The 27,039-nt window shown below is 34.7% G+C and overlaps 2 protein-coding genes across 8 annotated transcripts in view; both read left to right on the top strand.

Moving 5' to 3' along the window:
* The window catches only part of LOC100645322 (doublesex- and mab-3-related transcription factor A2), a 108,144-nt gene extending 81,879 nt beyond the window's left edge, over positions 1–26,265 (top strand). For 3 of the 4 annotated variants that reach the window (XM_048406069.1, XM_048406072.1, XM_048406070.1), the window contains one exon: positions 7,691–13,000. The gene's annotated coding sequence lies outside the window, so the exon portion shown is untranslated. Of the gene's footprint in view, positions 1–7,690; positions 13,001–22,206 lie in introns of those variants that run through there. The other variant, XM_048406071.1, reaches the window with a different exon arrangement.
* Positions 26,007–27,029, top strand: LOC100645558 (protein UXT homolog). Of its 4 annotated transcripts, none has more exons than XM_048406076.1 (2): positions 26,007–26,265; positions 26,434–27,029. In XM_048406076.1, exon 2 carries the CDS (start codon positions 26,485–26,487, stop codon positions 26,917–26,919), a length of 435 nt encoding a protein of 144 aa, XP_048262033.1. In that variant the 5' UTR covers positions 26,007–26,265; positions 26,434–26,484; the 3' UTR covers positions 26,920–27,029. The 4 variants fall into 4 exon arrangements, with proteins under 4 accessions (XP_048262033.1, XP_048262032.1, XP_048262034.1 ...); XM_048406075.1 differs by having other exon boundaries at positions 26,400–27,029; XM_048406077.1 differs by having other exon boundaries at positions 26,007–26,306; positions 26,474–27,029.
* Positions 27,030–27,039: the final 10 nt, after the last annotated feature.

The following is a 27,039-nucleotide window of genomic DNA, read 5'->3' as shown; positions in this document are numbered from 1 at the left end:
AATCTGTAGCCGAAGTGACCGGCGATTCGCTAGGATAGGTATTATTTGAAGCATTCGTGCTGATTTTATGGTCTTCCTGCCCCTTATGGAGGACGCGAACGGGGTAGAAGTGAGAATTCGCGAAGCACTTACCAGCAGACGATAAACTTCCAGCCACCGACTCCACAACCGCCGTAACCGTTTCCATTTTAGCTACGTGCCTGGATGTGTCTTCTTCTCCTTAGATCTCCTTTACGACCAGCCTCCTCTGGTCCTGAAATCTGCCTAGATCAATCGTCGGATGAAAGTCTTTGTCCAGGAACCATTCAACCGTTCGGTACGTTCACAGCTTACGGATCATCACGATTATTCCTTTTCATTTCTGAGCTAAACTCCTTTTAAAACTATGTGGTACGTTGACACACGGCACATAACACCCGAAAGCAATTTATTTTTATGCGACTTTTAGTGTTGCTATGGAGATAAGAAATCCCTCCCGATGGTGTATGTCTAATTACATACTCATACACCGCAGTGTTATTGCGACCGGTTGATTCCAGTGGAAAATGCAGACGCGATTCTTGTCTCTTCTTTAATTACTCGCTATCAGAGGACAGGCCAGCGGTGATTGGATTTAAGCATCCGCTACTGAATTATCGAAACAAAATGTAAAAGGCGAAGTAACTGCCAGTTGAATCCTTTTTTCTAAGTAGTGAAAGGCAAGATCGTGACATGGTGGATGCTGCGAATAACTTGAATATAACTTGATGATTAAGCATAGATAGGGTGTTCATATGGTTATAAAGGTATTATGATGGTGGAAATGTTAGCTGGCTGAGTAATACTTTGCTGTGAGTTTCTTGACTTCTCTATGATTCAACTCGAATGACTTTTCGTGTCAATTACGAGAAGGACTTTTAATGCTTTGAGGAAATCTTTAGTGTAAAATTGAAACAAGAGATCATGCTTATTAACAACGATTCTTTTATATTTTCAACTTTGATGGGGCAATATGTTTTGAAATGGGATCTGGCGAAATGGGTAGATAGTTACAATTTATAATATTATCGAGACCTTTTAGGATATAAGATACCATTATGAATGGAACTACATGATCCATCAAAAAAATTGTGATTAGGTTATATGTCTTTGAAAGTGAGTCTACTATAGTCTGTACTATTATATTATATTATTTTATAATAATAAAAAAGTGAAAAAATTCGCTGGAGAGTAATGCAAAGAACGTAGTGAACCAAATATGCAATTATTTAAGTAATTTGAGTGGTAAAAAGAAAAACATGCTTCGTCAATTTGCAGGTTATTGCGCTCTCATGGTGTCATTAGTACTAGAACTCCGGATGCAGATATTTTGACTGCTGTTACTTTTCTCGGCGCTCAATATTTTGGTCCTCAGTCTCAAAACTTTGATGCTTAACGAGTTTCTCACATTTTTGCTGAAACATAATGCATATCAAATTCTATTTTTATTTTTTAAATTTCATCTTTATAAGTAGTTTCAACTTGCTTTTTAATATTAAAAAAAAAAAAGAATCAAGTCAAGTTGAATTTGATGTAATGTCTTTACATGTAATGTCTTATCTCCTTGCCACTGTATGTTAAATTGTTGTTAAATACTCTACTATAATTTCTTAAAATTTTGCTAATATTAAAATGAGATGGGTCGCATCTGAGATATCGCATTGGGTAAGAAAATTAGGAGTACAGTTATAAATCAAAGTTTTATGAGGCACTCCATGGCCAGTTGGGAGAAGAAGGCCACTCTACAAATGAATGGAACATGAACTGTGAAGCGAGATATAATCGCAGGTATCTCGGTTTCTCTGCCACTCTTTCAATAGTTCTGTCTTCTTCCGATCATTTTTCGATGTTCTCGTGGCTTAACTGTTTCATCTTAACCCGCAAACATCGATGGAGCTTTTATGACTTTGTAATTACGAGCAGGGTTTGAAGTTAAAATACCATAACTGAGAAGAACCCTTTCTTTTCTTTCTTTAAATCGATGCCAAGATGATTCGTCTCTTTTGCGGATCTATCATTTACTCGTTTAATTGAGAGATCTTTTTCTGCTCGATAAATCGGTTAATCCAACGATAGTCAAGTACGCTAGGGAAACGGAAATTATTTAATATTTATGCTATTACGAATGATGATATCATGAAACTGTAATTAGGTAGGATTCTGTATCTTTTTACTTATTTATTCATAGAAACCAAGATAAAGATATCTACGAATTAGGATTTTTTTAAATAATTTCGATAATGGCAATGCTGTCGCGTGATTTTCTCTTTGACGGTAACCAAAGAATATGTTTGATAATTAAAGGGATTTGGAAATTAATCCCAACGAATAAACAATTTTTTAATTAGCTAATTAATCTTTGTTACAACAGATTTATATCAATGGAATGTAAATTAGCATACGTAAAAAAATTGTTTTTTTGTGTTTGTTAGACAATTAAACGTAGAAATTAATCTATAATACATTCAATTCTATTTCTGAAATTCTAGAAACTATTTTCATAATTGTACATATTTATATCGTATAATCCGTAAATAAGATTTGAATTTTATTTAAAAACACATCGAATTAATTTACACGTCTAATACATTCACCGCACATCTCGCGCTCCGTTTTAGCGCTCAGACTTGTCCCGTGGCTTTACGATTCGTTTTCATGACTTTTCAGTGCAATGAGTTAGCGAAACCCTTCTTCCGTTCCATCTTTCCTCTCTTTTCTTCTCTTCACAGCTGCGAAACGCTAGAGATACTATAGTTGATTTTCTTTTATGACTTTTTCAGTTTTACTCTTTCTTTCTTTCCTTTCTGTTTTACCCCCCTTCCCTCCTTTTTCCTCTTTGCTCTCTCTCTCTCTCTCTCTCTCTCTCTCTCCCCTCTCTTCCATTCCCCATATTTTTGAAGCAGTTTTATTAAGGCACGCGTTCCGCGGAGAAAGACACGGGCAATGGGCTATATAATTTCTTTTTCTTTAACGACGTGTCGTTGGAGGCGTTGTTTAAAAAGAACGTCACAGTGTTTAATACTAACGAGACAGTGTCGTATTTCTTCGTTGATGAACATAGAAAGACAAGGAGTACGTATGTAAATGATTCTGTTGATTGATGTTTGTAAAGAAGTTAAACGTCAAGGATTCATTAAAAGAGAGAAAGAGTCATTTTCTTTAGTGACGTTGTTCGATGACGCACATAGTCGGAGATATTTTAGAACGAATTGGTCTAATCAAATTATTTATAAATTTTAATTGTATTTCAATTAAAATCATATATCACTCGGTTAAATTATAAATTCTAGTCTATAATGTAGAAAATTGAAATTAAATTATATCGGAAAGTCAAAGTGACACTAATTCCACTAATTTTAACGTGGATATTTATAATAAATAAGAAAAAAGAGTCAAATGCAAACACGCACACGTATAAAATATTAGACATTGTTACGTTTAAAACAGATATCAATAAGACAAGAAACGTGACTTGAAAGAAATTGTAATTGAATGGTGCACATTACACAGACCAGGTTACTAAATATATTTCTAAACATCAGGCACTATTCACAATCTTCGCGTTCTAGATTGAAAACAAAGCTCATCAAAATTGATGATTGTACACATCCTGTCGCAAAATAATGCACAACTAAGATGTCAAATAATTCTATGCGAAATTTTATTCAAAGATAATAATGCTTAACATCACCGATTGTTAGTTCTTAATCAAAATTTAATTCTCTACGGAATTATAAGATATATTTGTATATCATTTTCGTAAATTATTACGAAAAGAAAGATTTTCGGAAATTATAGTACCACTTCAGAAATGACAACGAGAGAAAACAATAATCTCAATAATTCGTTAGCATAAAAATTAGGGTTTATATATTCTTTTACAAATATTCTAGTAAGACAGCTATTCTTTTATAGACCGTCTTATCTCATGTAGATTTAGATAGCCAGAAGGAGTCGGATACTACAACATTTGATATCTAATCCTCCGTCAAAAAACATTCAATAGTTTCTACAAGTAGAAATCAAATTTTGAGCTACATAGGTGTGTTAAAAACGTGCAACAATTGATATGTTCGTATTACATAAGCAGTACGAGTTCCATTAACCGGTTCTTGTTTTCCTTCTATCGTTCTTCATTCTTCCGTTGACTGCCATTTTACTTTTTCCGTTCAACCCGTGGTCTTTATCTGCTCATTTATTCACTCTTCCGAACAATTCTCTACCAACTTCCGATAAATACTGCAGATTGTGTTGGTTTATATTCTAGATTTGAATGATCTCTCCTTGTTCCTTTCAAGGATTGAATTCATTGAATTGTACGTTTCTTGTTGGTTTCTTTTAATTTTAGCGAGTGCATTTCCTGTTGCATAATCTTCCTTTTTATTATCTTGCCTTATAACAGATAAATGTAATATATGTATATATATATACACCTATGTATAAGACGACAAACAATAAACAGAATATGCCAATATCTTTCTACGACAAAAAGTAGGATATCATCTGTACTTTGTTCAACTTCTAAAACCAGTCCGTATCTTTTAATCGCTGCGTAAAACTCACGAAAGACGCAGAGAACAAATTTCAGTAAATAACCTAAACATGAATTTTGAGTTTTTTACGTGCGGTAACGGCCGACCCGGTTCCCAAGAACGCGGCGCGAGATTTTGGTGTTAGAATGTTCCAGGAAGGATCGTGGAAATTATTAAATGGGAGACGGTAGTTAACACGTATTTTGCTTCGCATATTCATTTTCGGCGTCTTTATGCACGATCACGGATTGGTCTTAAAGACCACACGTTGGACACGGTTGTTATCGAACGGACACGAACGACGATTAAAATGACTTCTTTAAAAAAGGGATAAGGAGCGTCTACGAAAATCCTTCAAGCGTCTATCCGGTAGAAGGCGGTCTTTATCGGTGTGATGCTTTTCCAGACGTTATACGTCGACGAGATTCGTTTTACGATGCGGCCAAGTTTTAGTGCCGAACGAGGTTCCGCTTCTCTAGCATTTTCTGACTTTCGCCTTTTAGTTTATTCCTTCGCCATGGTATTTTCGCGAATACTGGCACGAATCCCAATTTACAATATCATTGTATGATTGTAATCTTTCTCAAGGTATAGAAATATTTAAAGGCGGATGGATTTTTGCTATGACGAATGTACGGAATATTGCGATGGAAACCAATTGGAGATACGAGCTCTAAAATGGTTGTAAAATGTTTTCTGGATCTCGTTGATATTATGTTCGCTTGTAATTATTTTTATAAAGTATTTTAGATACTGTTTGATACGCTATTTTACAGAAAGCTAGGTATGTGATATTCTGAAATTGTCAGAAAATATTTTAGACATCGTTTTATAGAAACGTAAGTATTAGATTATATACTAAAAATTGTATTTTTAATGTGCTTTCTTTATTATTATCCCATGTTAAAAGTCTTTGTTTATACTTGCATGGAGTGAAAGAAGTGTAGCTATATATTATAAGCTTCGAAGGAAGCCAGATATGTGGTAGATAACATACAATTAGTAACGGTAGTTATAGTAAAAGAAATTATAAAAGATTCTTCGAGCTTCGTATTACAATATTAAATCGTTTTAAATACAAAACAGAAACTTTGATATTAATTAAGCGTAGAAAACACTGGATGTATGTAATTAATTTGGTTGTACATAAAAGAGTCCCATCGAAGCGCAAAATTATTTGACGTACTCGGTTCATTTTTATGTAAACTTCATGTGGAAATCGCAATTACTTATATTATGAACGCGACTGGTCTTAATTCACTAAGGTAAAGTAAATCATTCAGTTTACAAAAGACATTTATCTTCCACATATAAAAGGCATACTTAAAATTCTCTCTACGCTCTACTTTGCGCCGACTTATAACTACATTGTCGTCGTATTATATTTCTATCTACTATATAACAGTTAAAATAGTAATCGCGAAACAACTGACGGTATTCGGTTAAAATTATTTAATTATTTCCGTCAGCTAACCGAAACTTAAACGTCAAACAAAACTCTGCATCATCGCATTATATCTACAAGCTGCATGAAAAATGTATCTACCCTCGTCGTTTAAATTCTCGATATGCATCTAACCAGTCAATCATTCCCTGTGCCTACTATCAACCAAACATATCGAAGTTCGTCCATTTATCGCGCATCGGATAAAAGAGAGGAAAAGACGAAAAATCTTAAATTGGCATGATGCATCCTGAAGAGGAACCAGCGTGTCTAGACTTTCGAAAAAGTCAGCTACGATCCTTTGCCGCTGGTGTGCCGAGCAAGAAACCGAGTCTGGTCTGGCCGGGTGAATGGCGGGTGGGTGCACGTATGAAAACTAAGTCCGGGTTTCATTTGACTGGCTTTACGAGGGAGACATAAAATGGATTTTACTGTCGGCTAGTTCGCCAGTTCTCAAGTTGGTAACATTGCTTTAGCGAACATAATATAGCCCCCATGCCTTTCTTCTCCTTCTCCTCCAGTTCTTCCTCTTTCGTCGCTATTCCTCTTCTCTTTCTCTTTCCCCTTTCTCTTGTTCGTTTTCTTCTTTCCTCGTCAGGACGCACGTCCCTTTCGTTGTCGTTCCAACGTGACTCTTTTCTCCCTTTTTCTTTTCTGCCCTCTTCTTGTCGGTACCTTTTACATTTTCTTTCTCTTCACCTCTCATCCCTGTCTCATCCACACCGGCCCCGTGTATTCGACCAGTCGAATCTTTAAAAGTCATGCTTCGCGGTGTGTTTCCGCCCTGCTCGGCGGAAAGTTTTCGCATGAGAAATGTCTCGCCGACGGATTTAATATCCGCTGGATAAGACGGCATGTTGGTCATTAAATTTAACTTCGAATTCATTTCCTGTTCTGTTTCGGTAGCGGTTAAGGACCTTACGGCATTTTGTTACCTTTTCTTCGGTTACCAGACGCCATTATCGTTCGTTCCTGGCCCCATACAGACGTTTAATGTCCGCGTATTTGGCCGAGACACTTATACATGCATTAATTTATTTCTAGCTTTGTTTATTCCTTATTCCTTGGTTACCCTTCGCTCGTTATCGTTACTTTTACGACTAATCCAGGATTACTGCACATTCCTAATTACAATATAATTCTAATAATTCTTCTTGGGATGTAGCAATCTTGAATCTGGATTCTACACAATGGAATATCACTTTATACTGTTTTATTCCTGTAAACTTTTATCGTTGTTGAACAATTTAATCTGGCATTTGGAAACGGAAAATGTTAGAATAAATAAGAATAAAATCTCTATTTATTTATTTACTAAGTACAAACAATTACTTCTTCCATTTCTTTACTCAGAGTGGCTACGAAAAAGTATATATTAAATTTGCTATCATTTAGAGTAAGTACATGCTTCCACGTCGCCGCAAAAATTTGATACTGTGAAAGTCAAGCGTAGAACCTGATAAATAACGCTTCATTGAAAAATGAGTGTACGTGTAAATACTTTTTGTAATCGCTATATGTTCGCAAAAATATGAATCTGCATAAACATCAACCATCTACTTACTACACAATCTAAAATTAGCGGTAATACACAAAGGTAAGATCCTATTGAAGATAGGCGTCGAGTATTCCTTCTGTTTACGTTGAAATGTAACACATCGCTAATCTCGGGTGAATTTTATTTTTCTGATTCTAGATCGATAAACAACCAGTGAAGTAAAACGTTTGGAAGAACAGATCGAACCCAAAGAGAAACGAATATGGCGAAGGAGAAGAGAAGAAGAAGAAGAAGAAGAAGAAGGGGAATAAGCGTACGTAAAGGATCTTTGAGGAGGGAAACAACGAGCGAGTGGAGTCTCTCCTCCATCTCTTCTCAATGGAGAATGTTCTCCATTTTATTCTAATGTGCATTCTCTGAACAGTCGGATTCGCCAATCCACCGCTCGAATGCCGAGTTCACTATTAAGTGGAACCTTCATACTTTTTGGGAATAGCCTCCGGCTATGTTGTTTGGTTCTCTCTTGTCGATATTTATCCGTAGTATAATACGCGAGAAATTTAGTTGTTCGATACCACGAATGGATCGACACGAGAAAGTCTCGCCGACGGTAAGGCGAAATTAGGATTAAGAGAATTAAATTTTCTTACTGTTTCGGAAAAAAGGGAGGAAATACGAGAGCCTCCGAACGATAGAAAAGGATGCGTATCGTTCACGGACGATCGATAAAGGAAAATAATGCTCCATGGTCCTTCCCCCGTTCGAACAACAGCGTTGCGATTCGAGTGCCGTGTTCCGAATACGAAAGATATTCAGTTGCAAACAAAATCCATAGAGCAAGAGAGCGAGAAAAAGAGAGGAAGAGGGAGAGAGAGAGAGAGGGAGAGAGAGAGAATGGAACGCAAGAGAATACGTTATGTTCCGCAGGGTTCTTCCCGTTGTTGTTTTTTTCTACACTGACCGAGAGAACAAGAAAATCATAAAGGTTTTTGTGAGTGGATAGTGGGATGCCGAGGTTCATGGACAACCTATACCTCGGGCACCCCTCGTCCTTGCACGTCCTTCGGTTCGTTAATCGAATCTTGCTCGCTCCTTCTTTCTCTTGTTATATTTCATTTTCTTCTCTCTTTACGTTTTCCTTTTCCTTCCCACTTTCAATTTGTTTCTTTCATTAAATAGTTTCCCTTCGAGTTATACTCTTCTCTCTTGCTCTCGGCGCAGAATAACAGAGCGCAACATGTTGTCAAGACAGGAAACGAGAAACGCATGTTGGAGCATGTTCATAAGATTACGAGAGACGACCATCGCCGACCGGTTGCTAAAGCTCAGTCGCCCGTGAACGAGATCGCTCGACAGTCTTTTCGATGATCAAGTGTCATCGTGTGCTATAAAACTCGCATGTACGGCCGGCCGAGTTCCTCTGGCTTGGGCTACATATTTTGAAACTCTTCGTCGTGCTCGGTTCCGCCTCGTAGTTTCCCTCATTTTCACAGGAAAGTGCTTTCGTTCTGTTCGCGGTGGATGACAAGTGTCGATGATCACGGTTCTTGCCGGCCCTTGACACACACACGACAACGTGATTCCAAAAAACATACTATCTTCTCACGTTCGCTACAATCTTTACCTCGACAAATTTGTAACGTGATATCTCCGATTATGTTCCTTTGATAATCATGTCAATCTTGGATGCTTAATATGAACTACTATGGTACCAATCGAACGGAAGACAAGCGAACAATGAGAAAAGAAGGTGAGGCAAGTGACGCGTTGGAAGATTCGTAGCGAATGATAATACATACGTGCTCGCTTAAATTTCAATAAATCGCGAGTGCGGATTGTAGCTTTCAAAGTATGGATAACGATTTTATCCTACGAATATTCGTTCCTATTTCAATAACCTCGAATCCCTCAGCTAGAAAAAGGAATAGTTCGAGTAACGGGCAGTAGCGAAACTGGCTGATTTGAATTTAGGCGAAACAATTCTATTGGAATCTAAGCGAGCACTGTTGTACAGATGTGCGAATGAACAACGTAATTAAAAACAAGCTAGAAAATGGTGTATTTGATAAAACGAGTGGATTGAAAGGAGATCGCGCGATTAATTAAATGCGTGCGTGCATGTTTCCGTGACTTAACCACGTACATATGTAAGCAGTAAGGTCTCATTTTGCGGGCGAATCTTGCGATCTTGTCGCGTGATTTTCGTTCCATCAAAGAGCAACGATCGTCGACGAATTTCAGCTAGTCACACGCTTGGTTGGAGTCGGATCTTAAAGAAAACCGATTCCGATGAGAAATGCTGACAGAGCGTTGAGAATTGCTTTAGAACTGCCGACAGATATCTGACATGTTATGGTTTAATTGCATCGTGCGATTCCAGTAATTCCTTTGCTCGATTCGGTATAATATACGAATTCTCTGTGTTTATTCGAATCGGGCAAGTTTCGAAGTATGCGGTTCAGTTGTGTTTAGCCACAGAGCTTTCCGTTGTTGCTAAGCGTGCTATTATATGCGAAGATCGATCATAAACGTGTTTGTATTACGCGGAATAGAGCAGCACGTTTTCTATGAAGCGATAGATTATACTAACGCGAATGTTCGTGTCCTAAAGCTACGAGTAAAAAGATACACGGACGCGCAATCAAGAAATAGGTGGATATTTTAGTTGCACGGACGTGATGTGACAAAACGTTGGCTGAAAAACTGGTCGTTCCATTTCTCGGCAAATTAATTTTCAAATAAGAACACCGAGAGCTGTCTCTTCGATATGCTGTTTCATTCTTACCTCCCTTTTTTCCTCCGCACTCCGCCTCGCGTCGGTTGGTATCCTCCTCTTCTTTCCTTGTGAGAGACACACCGTGATCCTTCTTTCACCCCTTCCTCCGTACCTTCGTTCCTTCTTTCTATTTTTGCTTCTCTTGCTTTACCTTCTTTTTTTCATATCCATACCGCGGAGAACACGTTCCGAGCAAAAATCTGATGTCGAAACCTAATTGGTTGTTATCCGTACAGAGCTTAATGACTTGCTCCGAAATGACTCGCATTTAAACGAATTTGCGCTCCTATAACGAGTATGCGTGCCATTGACGCTTACCACTTCAGAATCAATGCGCATCATCGGCCTGTGCATTTCATTTACACGCCAACGCCTACACATATTTTTCTATTTACTTCCACGAAATGTAATTGCACCCACGGACAGAAAATTCGATCAAAGAGACGGTCTACCGATAGATTGCATTCGATCTAGTTGAATTATTATTGAACAGATATGCGGAATTTGTTCGTAATCGGCAATTGAATATGTATATCGAGCAAAAGAAATACAGATCGAGAATATAGAAAACGAGAATAATCAAAGCGTATTAATGATGTTACGAGGATTGATCATGGATGTACGAGCATTGGTCACGTTTCGAATGCGTGTGCATGTATAAAATTACGCCATGAAATTAAGAAAATGGCGTGTTTCGTGACTGGTATACCGGAAATGACACGGTCGTACGCTCAAAGTAAAACGAACGGATAAATCCAGCCTTCTCTTGCGAATGAATTGTGGGGAAGAACGATTGCGGTTAAAATACCTTGATGGATCTGACAAAAAGCTACGAAGGTGGTCGATATCGGAGGAAATATCTTAATTTCGCAATTTTTTCTTTCTTTCTTTTTCTGTTTGTTCTTTTTTTTTCAAAGAAAGGAATCCATACATGAAAGTCGCTGAGGTGCAAAATGTATTCAGGGAATTTTGTGGTCGGTTTGTAAGCATCGTTTATTATTTGTTTGTGTTAATTCGGCTTTTGCGAGAATTCTGAATGATTTAAATTTAACAAACGTCGGGTTCTGTTTGACAGGATAGTCCAGTAAGAAAGAGGATTGTTTAGAAGATTGAATTTAGAGACTACAATAAATCTCATCCGATTTGAAATCCTTGAAATAATTATCTAATCCACACATTCTATTAATCTGTAAATTATTGCGACAACATTGAATTCTATAGATAAAGCATGAAAATGTTTGTATCGTTACGAATGTTACAGAGGTGGTTGAGCTTGTATTCTAGTAAAATTATTTTTACATTGAATTTTTTAAGTTTTCCCTGTAGGTAATATTTCCTGTTTTTTATTTAATGCGCACTTGTTTTAAAAAGGATTTTTAATACGAAGCTTAAATTTTTACATCTGGTATACATTTATGTGAAATGTTTAAACTGTTAAAATGTAAATGTAAATGTAAATGTTAAAATGTAACATTTAAAAACTTTCAAAATTCTTAGGCATTTCTTTATGTTTAATAATTGTGATTATTTATATTTACTTGTTACGATTTTTCGTGACATTGTTTCTGCGTTAATGAAACTGTTAAAAATACCATTCTCATGATTTACGAATAAAATAATTAATTAGTATGGTTTCCTCAGTCGTCGACATAAATTAATTCTATCGCAAAAAATGTTTGCAAGTAGAAATTACAGAAACAACGCAAGATGCAGGTTGGCGTTATAATATATTCACTCTGCAGTTTAATCAAGAAAATATGCATATATAACACACGTTTCCAAATCCATTCTGTTCGAGTAGTTACCGTCATATGGAAAGTTATACGATGAGCTATGTTATAAGTGAACGTTATAAGTGTCAATTTGATTTGGCATGTATCATTGAAAATACCACCTCGAGGCATTCGTATTGGTTTCTGAATAAAGGTGGTGTCGCAGGTACGACACGATACACCTCACGATTCATACATCCTGCTGTTTTGCTGTCTTAATGCTTCTTGTATCTAATGATATGTCAGATGTTTCATGCACATCCGAGCCCAGTAACGTTTAGCATAAACGATCGGAACACGAGGGGAAACGAACGAATGCCCTGTAATTTCGTACTTCCGACAGCTCGTTGCCTAAAACCGTCAACTTCGATGGAAAACTTTTGACATCGGCGCGGTTCCAGGTGTTGAAAGAAAAGTGAAAGATATCGAAGAGAGAAAGAAATTCGCTGCAGCGCGCTCGTTCAAACGGAAATATGCCTTACGTTCACGCTTTCGGTAATAAAATTTTACGTGTTATCGATGAGCAAAAATTACCATGGTATGCACGGAAAAGCATCCAGATAGTGTTACGTATATTATAGCGCGAGGGAAAGGCAGGAGCTGCAGACTCAATATGAAGATACGATGATCTAATGGAAAAAATATACGTTACAAAGGAATATTATTTAATACTATATAGAATACTATTTAATACTATACTACTATAAGAAATACATTATATATAATATATATAATGAGAGTGTAAAAAAGTTTCTCTTCGGAAATATTTAGTTTATTAAGGAATACACTTGACCTCGTTATACAGGATAAGAGAAAACTCAGCGAACATTGACTTGAGTTTCGTTTTAATATGTAAAGCGTGCTTTCCTTTAATTTTTCTTTTGTCAAGTAAGGTGGATTGTTTCAGTTTTTTTGTAAATAGGCTATTTAATTAAAGTGACCAAGATCCCTTAATACATATCTTTTTGTTTCTGTGTTTACTTTATTTCTGTAATTCGTTTCATCGACGATTTTTAGTTATTCTTCCATTAAAATAGCTCAATCTTCATATTTTATTATAATTCAATTCTTGAAGTATAAATATAAGTCAGCTTGATTTTTCTTAAAAGCAATGTTACTTCTAGCAAATTCATTATATTAGGTCGTGGTTTAAATGATCAGAATTCATATAATTGTCATCATTGTCCAAAATTTTGACGATTGCTGAATTTTCAAAGTCTGATTCGATATCTAAAGCCGCAAATAAATCGACGTGTTACTCTCCTTCGAAAAATCAGTTACATACATTCTTAATGATTTTACGCTGTAAAGATAGTGAGCGAATATATCAGCTACTCGATTTTCATAATCTTGATCCAAGACCAGAAAAGCGAATTTCTAAGATTTCTTTATCGAGGAGCAGGTCAACCTATCTTTTCTCGCAATCATCATTATAAGATCAACGTATTTATTTGTTATAAAGTGTTCGATTATCTTTCACGTTATCGCGAACAACTTTCCCTATATGTATAAGAAAACAGTTTACACTTACATTTGATGCGCGATTTTAAAAACAATCGCCGTTATTCGGAGGTGGTAACAATCATTTTTACTGAAATATTATTTCTTGAAACAAATACTAGACAAATTCCCAGATGTTCCGCATCGTATTTAATTCCTAATTGCCTGAGTACTGTTTATAGAACAAATTTCAAAGGTTCCGTTTAATAGTCGTCATAAAGGAGCATGCAGTGCGCCTGCTTACATTAATTTCTCTTGTGAAATGTGAGTCCGTTGCAATGATCATTTTCCCGTACATTTTCCCCTCGAAATACACGTGTATCTCAGACACACATTATTTTTGCAAGGTTCAACTAAATCTAGATACGCTCTACGTCACTTCAATTATGAGAGTTATTAAATAAATTTCTATTTTTCCCGAAAAGTGCTGATAATTTGCACAAAGTGATATAGGTACGTTTTTCTACGTACGTAAGTACGTTGACCTCGTGGCGTGTCTATTGCCACCATATCCTTGTTTTCTTTTTAATCTTGATCATACTTATTTTTATTGTACCGTGTTTTAACGATGTACGATGAATCAACAATGGATCGTTCGCTTTGAACTTGAAATTAAAGGGCAATTAAATTCGACAATTCGAACAAATTCGGCTCGACGATTTCGACCACACATTAATGTTCCCAGTCGCGCAATTGTATCAAACGAATGTTACTAAATTGACGAAAATATACGTTTGAAGAATGCAAAAGAAGATCGACATAAATCGTATCTTTTTTTTATTTTATAAGAGAGTGACTTTCATATTTAATACTTGTTCAACTAATTCTATGTTACCAAAAGTTTTTTATTTAATTTTTATGCTAAATTTAGTTTTTTGGTCACTATAGGCGTATCGAATATTTTTAGAAGGTCGTTTTCTTTGTATTAGATGTGATTTTCTCTTTATAATTACGTCGCATTAAAGTATTTACATTTGGATATAAAATGGCATTAATGTCAGACAAATCAATAGAGGTTGACTCATAAAATTTTCTCCTGTGATCTTTATTTGTATTGCGTTTAGAATAATCATATTCTACAAATACGAATCTAGAATGGTTCAAGCAGCGCATTATTATTGAAATGTTATTTATCTTTGTAAATATTTATATTTTTAATGTTATTCATTAATTAAGTCTCAAATTTTACTTTCAACTTTTATATGTCGGTAATAACTTTGCCAATGTTTAATATTTCATATTTAGAAAAAGAAAATGCTGTTAGTCTGTAACCCTTTCGTTACTGACGATGACTATATAGTCATTCGTCGCTGGTGCGTTCGACGAAATTTACCATGTTTTATGATCTATAATATTTATTTTTAATACACTGACTGGTTATCTTTGTAAGTAGCATGTAACTATAAATAAAAGATTATGAGGTAAATCACGTATTTTCTTTAACAAATCGAGTCGAGTCGAATATTGGTATCGACAACCTATTAATTAGTGTTTTATCGCGTGTACATACGAAGATTTTGCATCGACTAGGTATATAATTATTTCCGTAGCGAAAGGGTTAGCGACAATGTATACCTTTAATACAGTTACAAAGTGATAATAATTTAATATAATTGTAAATGCAAAATTTCACACAATGCACATAATATGAGAGAATACATGAAATATACAAAATATACTGCTTTTTATAATATTTGATAGGTGAAACGATTCTCCATCGAGGTCCTAATTGCTTAACAGCTTACGCAATAATAGTAATACGTCATTTTTGAATTACATTCTCGAAAGCATGAATTTCCATACAAATTCACAGTTCGATAATTAAGTATCTACTAAGGAAAATACTAAAAGAAGAAAACTGCGAGAGCAGTGAAAATGGCTGTATTCACAGTTCTAGTGTGAAAAACATACAAGAAGCTAAATAAGGAAAAGCAAATAACATGGCTCACTATCACGGTCGTATACTATGTATTAAATCATCGCGGAAGCGGAGATTATAACGGGGCGTAATGTGGCGACCGAGTACCAATTTCAAAGCATAATGTCATCCACATTTTTCCTTGTCCATCCTTTCTCCCTCTTTCCTTCATAACGTTTACGTGGATGTAAACGACAGCGTGTACGAGTGGATGAACATAACGAGAATTTTATAACATCGTGGCCGGTGACACTTTTGTTTTTACAGCTTGTAAGGTATCGTGTAAAAGTGCCCGGAACGATGGCCACCAGGAGTAGCGTGGAATGAAACAACACACGAGAAGAAGGAAGAGAGGAAGAGAGACGATAGCCAGAGACCGTATTGTATCCAGTTTATCGGGATTTATCTACTCGTATCGATCAATCTGACCATTGTAGTTATTTATCTAACGATGTATAAATGAAACGAGTGTTGCGCGTGCATCGTGAAATTCAAATTTTTACGATTTGCTTTCGATAGATCGAGAAAAGGGACAAACGAGGTATGGTGGAACTACAAGTACCCGAGGTGGGACATCGCGAGCGCAATTTTCGATAAACAACGAAATCTCCGAAGCATGCACGTATCGTTATTCGTGAACCCAGTGTATTCGGCGTATTTAATTGTTATACCATAAATACGTTAAATAAATGCTGATACGATTCATGGCGTTACTCAGGGTACGTGAACTTTCTACTCCTATCCTCGTCCTCCTGTTGTGTTATAGACGGTATATGCGGTTTAAATATATACACAGTATCATCTCGCTAATTACTAAAAATGTAAAGAAATATTTTATATAAAAGAAGCTAAATAAAATATTTAGATCTTTTTTTTCAAACTGTTACTTATACAGGATTCGTTGATATTTGCAAGCCATTCAAAAGTATTGGATAAATTTTTGATCAAATTATACACGTCGGTGAAATGATCTTGAAATATATAATAAAACGCGTGATTCCATTAAGAAAATTTACATTAGAATTTTCACAAATGATACTTCGAAATATTTCATGTTCATTTCATGTAGAATATTAATCGAAGTTTCACGTTAACGAGGAAAGATTTAATCGGAACATGAATCGGTATGCCCCGTTGTCTTTATCGTATATTAAAATTTCGCTTCAACTACGATATTACAGTCTCCTATTTATGTTCGTAAATGCAACAGATGTAGATGTAACAGATTCACCAAATGCAACACCAATATCTGTCCAGTTTCTCATAGAGAATTACAAGATAGTTCGTCTGATAAAAACATAATTAGTGAAATATCGCGCTTTAGACTCGTTGAAGTCTAGAACTATTCGATATTGCGTATTACCATATTCATTTTCATTTCAGTCTAGTCATTTTACCGTAATTTATAAAAGTCAGCAGAGTGCAGGGAAAAAATTTCTCTCGTAAAAAAATTTAGCAATAAGGAACTGGTTCAATCTGACGCGCAATGTACATATAGGTCAGCCGGGGTAGGATACAAAAACTTAAAAATATTATAAAAAGCGGTTAAGAGACGAAAGGCCAGATCGATTAAATTCTGATCGGCCAAGACCCGAGTCCGCATCCTTCTTTTATCCAGTCACTGTGCTACAACTTATTGAGAAACATAGGAAGTACCTTCATCATATCTTTCTTCTTTTCAAAACTTGGATTTATCAATACGTCGTATACAGTAGCTTAAAACTGGACAGACGATTAGGAAAATTCACATCATTTTGTCTGTAACAATCCTACTGACGATATGCTAAAATTTAAAACGTGCTTAACGAAATTTTAATTCATATTCAGGAAAATATCGTGTAGTTCAGTATGTCAATTAAAGCTTTCTTAATATATTTCAAAATTTTGATAAATTTAAAAGATACAATCGTTAGGCCGACAAAGTGTTAAAATCATTTGCATAGATGTGTCGAGTACGTTTCGTAAATACTTTTGTCGCATTACTTTGGACGCGATTGAAGAGGAAGGATGAACAAACGCATTGAACAGAAGCGTATACACATACATAATGTACAGAGTGTACGCATACAGAGTAACGTATGTGTACCGGTTTCATTTCGCAATGTAGATCGACGAAGAAGATGCGAAGAAGATGGCGAAAGCTGAAGAACTGACTGATAGTACGATTTATGCAGATTACACGAGACTCACCGGTCTGAATAATGTTTGAAATAAGTCGAAAAACTCGTCTTATCTTTCTCCCGATTGCTTCATAGTTACGTATATGTTTGTCGTTGCATCATGACTTGTTAAGCTAGGGCCTCATTGAAAATTAGTCATTTTACCTGCACATATTCTCTCCTCGTGTCTTCTCGCATTAATCTACATAGAGATAACGTTTACATAGAGTTTTTAATTAATGCGTCTTTAATGATTACAAAGTACTTCATTATCTTGGAGATTATTTACGGGAACTTTGTGTAGTACAATTCGGTTGCTTAAAAGAGAAGCATCGCGATATAAATATTGTATCGTTGTATTGTAAATATTTGAATAAACGTATATATTAAAATAAACAATAATTTAGGCCTGTATCGGACAATGTAATTATACTACAGGTATGCTATATTATACTATACTATAAATATCAATTATTCGATAACATAAGACATATAAGAAATTATCTGCTAATAATCTAAGTATTTCAAACAGTAAATAAAATAAAAATATAATAACACTCTACTTCTTCGTTAGTCGTGTAAAATTAACACTGGCTATACATTTAATAGAGTCGTGATGAATTATCAGTTGAAATAAAAATTGTGGTATCTTCAAACCATCTAATAAACTCTATCATCATCCTTCCAGGATTATTATATCAGTACGTACATATTTCCATGCAGTTTCCTTTACTTTTAATTTCCTACTAATTGATTTACCTGCGTTAATAATCCATAATTTTCTGTTAATTGTTTCATTTAATCGCACTTTTACACTTTCTATTTTAGAGTCGGATCTTCTTCTAATAACTCATCGCGCGTTGCATTATCTCACCAGCGTAACAGTATCATTCCCCACCAATCCTCTACATTAATTAACAAGGTGTTCCGCTTATTCTTCGACAGAAGGTACAGTTGTTTGTAGCGTAGATGATTGTTTCTACGAACATTGTTCTCGCGTCGTGCTAGAAACAAGTCCGACTTGTTGCTCGTTTTAAGATCGAGCTCGTTATTATTACATTCTTCGATTTCACATTTTTCGGTTTCTTCCTTACACGCGATCAATTTTTCCTAATTCGTTTCTTCGAAGATGAACGATCATTTTTCGTCAATTAGACTCTAGCTTTCGCGTGCACGAATGTCATTTGTGAGTAATAGCGTGCATGGAGACTTCCGTGCGCTGTAATTTATTTAAATGTAACTAATCTGTAGCTAAAGCTAGAGCGATGATAATAACACGAAGGAAAAGATCTGTCGGCCCTTCGGAATAAAAGCTTCGAACGTCGATCGTCCTTTTTTGACGTTCGAGAAAGGATGGTTCGTTGTTCCTTGCTATTAACCCATTAAGAGAGTTAGCATTATCCCAACGTTGCGTGAATGCAATTTACGTCACCGAACTCCGTTTTTAGGTTACAGTTGCGAAAGGCAATTTCAAGAATTTGTTTAGTTCTTTTCTTTTTTTCCTCTTTCTTTCTCCGCGTAAATCCCATGGTTTCCAAAAGTTTGAAGCAACTGAAGTATTTATAGCGTTATTTTCTAATAATTTCTAATAATTTCTAAAATTTCTAATAATTCGTTTATCTAAATTGTGGACTTTTACGCGTTTATGAACAAAATTAAAGATATAAAAATGCATAGAATGTATACTTATAATACGAAAAAGTATATAAAATACGCGAACTATAGTACTGCTTATGATATTTAGCGAATACGATGAATCTCTGCGTAACAATCTGTAGCCTAATAACAGTTATTCTCTTTTTGAGATTGCGCAAATCTCTGTTTTGTACATCTAATTCGTGTCTGTATATTGCACTAATACATCTTCCATATCTTGAAGAAATAATGTATTAGGTGATTGGGATATTCATATTTACCAGTAATGGACTAATCCGTTCGAAATTTCAATTTTTAGGTACATGGTATCGCTTTATTCTGAAAAATCTATAGTATCTATATCATGTTAATCAGACACGTGAAACGTACATATTTTTGTACACTTTATTTTGTACTTAACTACTTACGATTTATATATACAGTTATACATTATCAGGGCGTTACGCACGTTAAATTATTATGGAAATTTAAATTATACACTAGCTGTAATTTATTCGCATATACCATAGTATTTTAATTATAGCGATAGTAAGGTAAGACCATACATTTTACATATTTTCTATCCTAACAGAAACCGACACTGTAAAAAAGATATTGGACATGAATGGCTTGAACGGGAGTTTTAAATGAATGTTAAATAACAAAAAATCTTCTTTTAACACAATTATTTCGTTAAAAAGGAAAATACAATTTTCGATTGCACGAGAATATCTAAAATTTCTTACATAAAGAAATTTAGGATAATAACAATATTTTATTTTTATCGAAGCAATTGGAATCTGCACGAAGAGATTACTTTGCGGTACAGTGTACAATTTTATATATCAAGAAACGAATGACATACGATGAAACAATTTTAAAATGAAAAATACGCGTTTTATTTGGCTTCTCTTGTTCTACCGTCCTTAATACTTAAAAAAAAAAAAAAAAAAAAAAATATATCGAGTATAATATTTTTACAAAATCTCGCGAGTCTCTCAACTATTTTTACATTTTTATCACTTTTGATTTAGAATTGTTACTATCAATTTCTACATTAAAACTACTATGGATTTTAGAAATCCATTATTTTATTAATTGGATTTAGAATTCGAAATAACATCAATCAGTATGTAAATATGTATCTTATATTTCGTAAACAAAGTCCTCGTATCTTTATTATAAGACTTTGCTTCTTTTTTATGATAAGAGAATTAATTTATCCAGCAGTGTTCACTTTTTTTAAATTAAATGCTTTCAAACTTTTCGGTGCATGAAGAGATAAAAATATGTTGATATAATATCTGGATGCAGCTTCTCACTCAAGGTTGCTTTACTTTTTTTACAAAATAAGGCGCGGTTAAGCATTGTCATGGTGAAAGGTAAACCCGTTGCAGTTTACCAAGTATAGTCGCTTGTTTCTTACGGTTGAATATCATCAGCAAGATGTCTTACATATAATTATTTATTTAAAATTTTCAATAATGAATTGAAAACGGCCAATAAAAAAAAGAAAGTTTCTAAAACATCTCACAATTAATTATTTTATCACTATTCACCCAAGTGCTCTAGAAAATGAATGTAAAGTTATAATTATTGTTTCTGATCGATAATATAAAATATGAAATATCCCTTCAACGATCTGTAACGATAGAATGCAAAAAACGACATATATCTAGTGAATAGCTGCAGCGATATAATAAGAAACGCGAGATGTCTCGATACTAATTATACTAATTGTAATAGGTGTCTAATTTTGATCCGACTACATTCAACCTATTACATCACGTAATCTACACGTATACATATCTCATTAATATTTGTCAAGTATGCGTACGTATTTGAGACAATCGTGATATTACGACGTTCCATACTTGCAGTGAAAGATAACTTAAATGTCATGATACAGAAAGGTGTACATATTACAACTTTAAAAAAAAGTAAAATTAACGAAATAACAGTATGAATGTTAATTCATTCCGAGAGGGAGTGTTGAAATTTTCAGCAAATCGTTTTTGCACAGAGATCATCATTAACAAACTGTACATTGTTCTTACCTAAGCTATATTTATTTATCTATTTGTACTCAACTCGCTATATCGCGTTATATCAATTGATAATATCAACACGAAGATAAAAAAAGTTAAACGCAAGAAACTCTGTACCTTGGACAAGGAGAGCGAGCAAAGAAAATGTTGATAGTAGAAGGAGAGACAAAAAGCAAATGGAGAAGCTAGGAAATTTCAGTGCAGGAAAACCATGAGCGTTGGTCGATCGGTACGAGACGTATGAAAGCGTTGCATCGCCTTAGCCGCAGTATATTTCTGCATTATATAAGCAATATAGTCCTTAGTTTATACCTGGGACGCCGCAGTTAAACGTTGCGAAGACTTTTATAGGCCTATACGTGAATATTCTCGTGCATATACCGGTTACAACGCCTGGCGTGTTTCCTCTTCAACGCAGATATACACATTTATACACGTGCGTCCTTGTGTCGTCGTTTCTTGTCAGCTTCGATGGGAAACGTATTCGCTGTGAGATAGGTGATTGCTCGGTGTCGGATAACGAAGTGTTAACCCTTCACCGGTAGCATATATTTTTTATGACGACCAAACCTCGGATTCCCACGTTGTTATCTTGATAAAGAGTCATTTGATTTTCAGTATCGCGTAATATCTCCGTTCCCCTCCGACTATAAAATATTAAAGTTTTATCAAAAATTGAATGCCTGGTATTCGTTCTCCAACTCCTTTAGGAAATGAATACATCTACGCAGAAAATAGCGTTCCTAGTAATTATCTATAGTTGTTTAAATATCTACAGGTCGATTTTTCGAACAATTCGCATTATTCCATCTTTCAGAATGTCATTTCATATTTTATCCGAATTAATGGTTTCTCGTGTTGTAATAAATGTATGCGAAATGTATTAACAGATTTTCTTTTTTCCAGTTCATCCACTATAGTGGCCAGAACCGCTGCTATCTACCATCTACATCATCCGTCATGGTATACTTTATGATAATTAATTGATTTCCGTATCCGTAGTTATAAATATAGATTTTATCAAGTTTCTATGCATAATATATTATGATATTTTACTAGAATCGGTGACTCGCGTATCTGAATGCTATATGCATATTGTCTTGAATCACGAATAAGAATTGTCTTAAGATCTGACTGTGAGTGTTACATTTACGAGAAGCACTTTTCGTTGCTTCATTTTTCATGTTGTTCCTGTTTAGTATAGTATAATGTAACTATTATATAAACTACGTGATATAATATAGTATAGTATAGTATACTATACAATGTAGCCATTATAACAGAGATGCTAAAAGCTCTGAAATTACATTTTTTAAGAATATTTCGTACATCTTTTTATATTACCTATATCTTGTAGATTTCTGAAGATTTAAATGTTCCATAAACGAGTAAATATCCGCGATCTGGTTATCGTAATTAACGACATTACTGATCATTACGGTACATAACTTCTAATTTGTACAATAACTTACTAATTAATAATGCCAGCGAATTGGCAAGTGACAAGTTACAATTAACAAATACATGTCAGTATATCCTACGTAAGGAACGAGAGAAAAATATTCAATGGCTGTTATCGATTGCTCTAAATAGTTAGTTACCAATAAGATCAATCTTCCTTGTCTACGATTTCATATCCCTAAACGATAATGTCATCTCTAAGGAAAGTAGCCCTTCAACTTGGTTATTATCTCAATTTCCTTTCCGTTTCTATCGCCTTATAATTACGTCGCTCGATGCTCATTCCCATTAAATTAGCTGTCAAAAGTACACTGCCTGTAAAATGTACCATGGAGACCAGTACATATTGCTAATTCATCCTTTGATATACCGGATGCGATTTTACAGCGTATACTTTGCTTGTAACGCGTGTGCAGTGTACACCTGCACTTACAGCTATTTAAATATAAATTAAATATCGAAAGTAGTAACGTTATTAAATATACGAAAGCAGACAAATCCATTCATTAATGAATTTAACGGTACTCCGTACACTTCGATTAATCCAAGATTAAATAACAAAATTAGTCTTATGCGCAATACGATAAAATTACATGGCATATTTAAAAAAATTGTACATTCCAAATTCGGTTTTCTTATTACGTATTATGATTCACCCTATAGTACGCCGAACGCGATGTTTTGAAACTCCTCTATAGCTTGCTATTTAACCGACCCTCATCCTCGACATTGTCAATAAAACGATTCATTCTTTTACCATTGTGAGTATCTTATAGTCACGGTCAAATTCAACACAATATGCGCATCGCTTATTTAAAAAGGAAACAGCAATCTCACCACGATATAACGGAGACTTCGTTTAAAATTTATTTGTCATGCTAGCAAATTGCTTCGTGAATTAATTAATTTACTTGAAGCTGCTTGATTGGCCTTCAAACCAGAACTCACAACAGACCTTTTATCGTGAATGCCGAATTATTATCTTTAAATATATATTACGCTACTTCGTCCTTTTTGTCAATACACGATTATGCTCGAATCTAATTCTACGTATAATTCAAAATGTAATTCTGTAATTCTATAGCATTAGCATTCAGAATTTTTCGAGTATGTAATTGTATAATTAAAAATTCCGCAAGTCCTCAATTTTACAATTCAAAATCCTGTTCGTCTACAATTTAGACTCGCACGTTCGTCCTGTGCATAGCTTAAATAATAAAACGTATATTGCGATCATATATCCTTGGTCTGAATTTTCGAAAACTCCGACCCCGGTGAATTACCGCTTGACTTGTCGAAAAAAATGGATACATATCCCGATACAAAAAGTGAACAAGGGGTAAAGTTATCAATATGCATAAATGGTCCTTATTTCACCCGAAGGTGATCAAGATCCATGCAAGTTGGTTCAGCTTAGCACGCTATTAAGTTGATGGAATTTCTCGAGAATCGATGCTTGTTCGCCTCGATGAAGGCTAAGTAATGTAGGAATACCGTTTAAGATTAAACAAGATCAAACAAAGCATTTTATAATGTGCATCTTCGAAATTAAGAAATGTTTTTACTCTATTATATCGCAGTATCTCTGTTCTCGAGCCGATATTAGCCGAAATCACTGGATTATGGATAACCAACACGTGGAACAACTGTTGCAACATACATTCGTATAGGATTCCTAGGTGAAATCCGTGGCTGTGGATACGCACCAACGCTTACCAATCTTATACTGATACTGCTATAAGATTAATTTGACTGTTTCGAATCTCGATAGCCTCGAAGAATCTCAGAAATATTATAGCATGCAATTCTTCGTATCAATCATCGTTGCGGAATGCGGTTTATTATTTATTATGATTCTTCCGCTATCAAGATTGTTGCAGAAGGGGAGAGACCATTCTTCTGTCGTTTGAAGCTTTAAAGAACCAACTAAAAGAAATATTTTGCGTGATGAATAGACTGTGTAGTTTTATGCATTTATGGACAATCTAAAGGTACAGAAATGTACAGAGTGCACGTATGATACAAATATATTGTACGATATTAAATATTCAATGTAGAATATTCGTTCTGATATTTAATAAGTGAAATATATCTCTGCTCGTGCTCTATTTCCCTACTAATAAGTTTGGTCGCCAAGACCGTTGCGAATTTATGCAATTTTATATGCTGATGGATACAACTGGAGAAATAGAAATTACGCAAATATTTATTTAACACATTAAATATCATAACAAGTACTGTAGATACGTGTAGGCTTGCTGTAATTATTTAAGAAGCTGCCAGAAGGTGGCGACAGCTTTCTAAATAATTACTAATAACATTCTACGCGAATGTTCATTTTATTTTAAAGTTGCTAAGATTCTCCCGATGAAAATGAGTCTAAGAACAATATACATAAATCAGACTAGTTTTAACAGTATCAGTACACGGAATATGGAAATGAACAGCTTCTTTCACCGCTCCTCCATAGTGTTTTCTAAATTGCTGATTGTAGGAATTATCTGCGCGTGACTGAATTTACAGTACGATCAGATGGGCAAAGGTAAGCGTGATCGCAGCGCGATCACCGGCAACTATGTTAATTTACATCACGTGCTATCGCGCAATGACACCAAACGGCCATGGCACTCCCAGATTATCGAATTATCGAGTCAATTAATAAAATACTAATATGGTGTAATGGTGGCAGATTCTCTTTGGAGGTCGAATCCGAATTATTAAACCTTCGTCCCGGTCGATTCATACATTTTAATGCAACCCAGATATGCGCGCACTATAACGTCTACTTGCGCTTTTATTTGACAATGATAGTGTCTTTAACGGCACGATAATACGCATCGAGGATTTCCTGGTGATTTTTCTATTTCCTAATTCGACGACAAGTGTGGCATGCAGAATTCTGATAAATATTATATTTAACAAATTTAATTATTGGAAAAATTGAAATCGTCTAATTTGTAAATATTCGTAATTTAATGTACTGCGAAATAATTCCTATATGGATGATTCTAACTACAAATTTAATTATGAATAACAGGGTTAATACGATGTCGAACGTGAATAATTCTAATGTTATTAAAAATAACCATTTTCTACTTTAATTTGTCTTAATCTTTTCTGTAAAAGTTATAAGAAGTATTTTGTATAATTTTTTTAAATATAATTTTCTTATTTTGTGGTAGGGACCTGTCTTACCATTGAGACTCTAAGAGTTCCCGACATCTTCCGCTAGAAGCACATTTGGCGCACTTTCACGAGCGTATAATTAGATGTGCTTTGCAAATAATATAATAGTGTATTCTATTCGAATAATGTGTATTTATATGATTTTTGTGTCTCCGGAATTTTTGGTATAAAATGCTGCATTGTGTGCGCGTAATATAATTCACAATTGTTTAAAATGTTGGAATGAAAGCTGCTAGTTGATTATTATGCGTATATTAACCTCAACAGTCGTCGATATTTTATTTCTGTATGCGATTAATTGGTCATAAATAGCATAAAGTGAGTGTTTTGAAAGGATCTATTATTTAGATTTATTTGTAGTAAGTGCATCTGATAATAAATTGTACTTTTTGTGCATAAAAATATTCCATGAAATTATCATAACCTATATTCTATATACTTACGCTATTTAGTTTTCTTGATATTATGAAGTTTATAATAATATAGGATGAAAATGGAACATTTTTATAATTTTTATGTCGTCCAGGCTGCTCAATTATGAATCCTGATATTCAGGAAAAGATTTTCAAGTTTGAAACTTTTGTCAATGATGTGTTGAAGGAGGATCTTGCTAAATTAGAGCAGAAACTTGATACTAAGAATGGAGAAATTGCAGAGTTTCTTCAGTTAAAGGGTATGATAACTACCCTCCAAAACAATGGCTTTGATAAAAGTGGCTTTAAAACTCAAGTAGATATTGGACAAAGTTTCTTTATTGAAGCACACATTCCCGATGCTTCTACAATTCTATTGGATATTGGTTTAGGGCATTATATGGAATTTTCTTTACACGATGCTCTGGCTGTTATCAATGTTCGAATTAAGCTACTGGAACAGCAAATTAAACATTTTCGTAAAGAGATAGCCAATACAAATGCTCATATCAAACTAATTCTCCTAGGCATTAGAGAATTGCAAGGGTTTGATGACTAAGTACAAAGCATATTTTGCCTGTGTAATTTTATAATCTTTCATGTATACATATTTCTTTACTAATTTTTATACATATTGAAGTTTTAAATAAATGTCAAACGACATTGAAACGCTTATTTT

The sequence above is a fragment of the Bombus terrestris genome, chromosome 5 (assembly GCF_910591885.1).
Source record: "Bombus terrestris chromosome 5, iyBomTerr1.2, whole genome shotgun sequence".
NCBI classification, from domain to species: Eukaryota; Metazoa; Arthropoda; class Insecta; order Hymenoptera; family Apidae; genus Bombus; species Bombus terrestris.
The sequence above is the reverse complement of the archived record's forward strand: the minus strand, read 5'-3'. Positions and strand labels throughout refer to the sequence as shown.